This window comes from Lipotes vexillifer, unplaced genomic scaffold (assembly GCF_000442215.2).
Source record: "Lipotes vexillifer unplaced genomic scaffold, Lipotes_vexillifer_v1.1 scaffold1154, whole genome shotgun sequence".
In the NCBI taxonomy this organism is placed as follows: domain Eukaryota; kingdom Metazoa; phylum Chordata; class Mammalia; order Artiodactyla; family Lipotidae; genus Lipotes; species Lipotes vexillifer.
The window spans coordinates 313,131-316,270 of NW_006770904.1; the positions used below are offsets into that span (position 1 = coordinate 313,131).

Here is a 3,140-nt window from a genome sequence, read left to right on the forward strand (position 1 = left end):
TTTCCCTATTACTAGTTTTTAGCAAGAAACCCTAAAGTTTAGGAGAATTTTGGGGTCCCAGCAATCAAGTCCAATGAACTTTATGAAAATCTGATTAAACATTTTTTCTGAATGTCTAGACCTTTCTCTATCAGAAACGAGGGGTCATCACCAGTCTCCCTTTGATACCCTCATCATTCCAAAGACACAGTTAGAATAATGCATCTCCCCTGGTCCCCCTCACTACTCAGTCTCAGGAAAAGGGATGCCCTGCGTCCAAAGGCTGGGTGGTCTTAAGGATGTAAGAGTCAGACCTTGACTGGAGTGAGGGCACCTGGATGAAGTGAGGGCCCTTAGCTCTTGTTCGAGTTTCCCACCAGGGGACACCAGCCCCGTCAGAGGCTTGTCAGGCCCTTGCTTATCCTACTCCTTTTAATCGGGATGGCGTTTGGCTTGTCACCATACGTTTGGGATGCTCTAAGGGCAAGAGAGTGTTGAGAAACAAATCATCACCTTAATAATTGGTACGATATTTCAGGATCTCTGAATTTCTTCCTTTGCATAGTATTTCTAGGGAGAAAAATCCATTAACAAACCTTTAGTAAATTAATTTTAATGGGTCTCTTAACTGTCTCTAAGCTTTGAGTATCTTTCCCTCAAGATGGTCACTGTAGGAGGCTGATGAAAAACACTCTAGTCAGACAGAATATAGTAGTATATCTTCTGTGTCATTAATTAAAGTTGTCAACATCCTCCAAGAATAGCCTCAAATAAGAGTTTATTATCAAAGAGGCCACTCACAGAATTAGATCCACTTGGGTCTACATTACATTGCCAAGCCATCTACTTTGGGGGTTAAAAACATATAAAAATTGTAGCTTTCTGACTTTTATGTAAGTGTTTTTCAAACATCTTCATTAGATTTATCAATACTTTTGGCATTTTCCTAATTCAGTAATTCAAATTGGATTTAGCATAATAAACTCAAATAGCTCTTAGGTAACAGTCAGGAATAGTATCAGCGGAGACAAGGAAAGCTCGCACTTTCCCAGGGTCATAGCAAATAACTGACACATCTGAACTTGAGATTTTGATAATGAATTTCCAATTGCCTCATGGGGTTACAGTGAATTTTTAAAAACAAAATATTCACTGTAACTGCAAATAGAATGCACCTGACATCAAGTTGCTTGGGGGTAGGCCAGTGTCACCAGCCAAAAGGACTGAGGGTCGTGAAGCTGAGTGGACCACTAGCCCCTGGAGAGGTCCTGGAGAGTCCAGAGAGCCGCATGCCCTGACACCCGAGGAATGGGACCATTGATGTCACTTCCAGTGGGCCAGGCAGCTGCAAGGCCAGCACAGGGCACAGCAGGGGAGGGTGGCCCCCTGTCCCGCCCCAGCTCGGCATGGAGAATCGTCTCACCTTCCGAGTTAATCTCCTCTTGATCTCTCGTTTCTCCTCTTGTTCCTCTTGTTCATTCCGAGCTGAAAGAAACATTTAAGACGCTTTAGATTTTGGTGGCGGCGTCGCACAAAGGTGCACCTCTGCAGGTCCTAGGCCAAGCAGCTCAGTTGTTTGTTTTGTTTTGTTTTGTTTTTTGCTGTATGTGGGCCTCTCACCGTTGCGGCCTCTCCCGTTGCGGAGCACAGGCTCCGGACGCGCAGGCTCCGCGGCCATGGCTCACGGGCCCAGCCGCTCCGCGGCACGTGGGATCCTCCCGGACCGGGGCACGAACCCGCGTCCCCCGCATCGGCAGGCGGACTCTCAACCACTGCGCCACCAGGGAAGCCCCAAGCAGCTCAGTTTGAAAAGGAGGAGAGAGTTCCCGTCCCCTACCCTGGCCACCCTTTCTGCTTGTGGGGACGCTTTCCAAACTGCCTGTACTGTTTCAAATCGGCGGTGAGTGGGTTGACCTTATTTTGTTTTACGTCACACGGGGTTTCAAGTCTGCAGGCCGAAACGCTGGGCCAAGAGGAGGGGCTACGAGGCAAGGAGGTAGGTCCTGAAAGAGTGGGGTACTGTCCACAGTGACACAGGCATCCGGGGAGAGGTGAGGCTCCCTTCTTTGGACAAGACCTGGGCCTCACGCAGCTCTGCCTCAAGCCTCACAGCGACCGAAGGGGACTCACTGTGATGTGGCCCTGGTGCCCGGTGCCCTGCGTGGATGGAACAGAAGCCAGGCCCCGTGGGGGCGCCTGCCACCTGCCACAGGAACAAAACGAGGCACGGCTGATGCCAAACCCAAGGCTGGAATTTCAAAACGCTCGCCTTTCACAAGCCCTGATTCCATTAATTCTTTGAGTCTTCCAAGAAGTCCACAGAGCACGTGTGAGGCCACAGTGTGGGATACAACTGCCTACATTTAGACTTCTAAGGAGCGTCTTAGGAGAGCAGACTCCAGAGCTTAAACCTTCTCAGCTCAATATGTGGGGTGACCTAGCATCAGGTGTGTAAAGCGCCGAAGGGAGCAGAGATTCGGAGGACAGAGAACGCAGGAGTATCTAAGTAACGCAGTGACCTTGGGTACCTCACTTTCCTCCCAGGCCTTGCGATGGAAGCACGGATCGCAGCATAATACTGTCTAACTTGAAGAAAAATCACAAACGTCAGCCTGGCTCCCATGCCGCCTCTTCCTGTCTACTGAACTGAGGGTGGCATCAGAGAGAGACCACCACTGCCACTTGATTTTGCAGAGGCTGCATCAAAAGGGCACTTGTTCCCTCATTTTGAAATCACCGTTGGAAATTATGGTTCCATAACCCCATTAACTTCCCGCGCAGTGCGCACTCACCCTTGAGTGGTCTCAGTATAGGACAGGGCTTTAAAACAGGGACACCCTTGTTCCTAGAAGTGGGGTGCCCTCGCCCCTCCTGCCAGCCTGATGGCAGCAACCACAGCCTCAGCTAACTCACACTGCAGGTGGCAACGCCTCCCACCAGAAGGAAGGGTGGTGGTTCAGAGCACAACTCACGTCCTTGAGCGATACCCCCGGGGGCACGGTTTGGCCAGTGGGACTGCCTGTGGTGACCAGGATCTTGGTCCTGGGCAGCTCCAGAAATGGCCACATCCTGACGTGGGCCAAAGTCCCCAGGGGTCCACGTGGCCCAAACCCCACTCGAGAGCTCCTTCCTTTGAATTGAAAGGTCCTCCTTCCCCCCAC

At 50.6% G+C, this 3,140-nt stretch overlaps 1 protein-coding gene across 1 annotated transcript in view; it reads right to left on the bottom strand.

The window, feature by feature from the left end:
* Nucleotides 1-3,140, bottom strand: part of PHACTR1 (phosphatase and actin regulator 1) — a 561,450-nt gene that overhangs the window by 8,286 nt on the left and 550,024 nt on the right. The window contains exon 11 of the mRNA XM_007446414.1: nucleotides 1,403-1,464. Within this exon, the coding sequence (XP_007446476.1) occupies nucleotides 1,403-1,464 (62 nt within the window). The remainder of the gene's footprint in view (nucleotides 1-1,402; nucleotides 1,465-3,140) is intronic.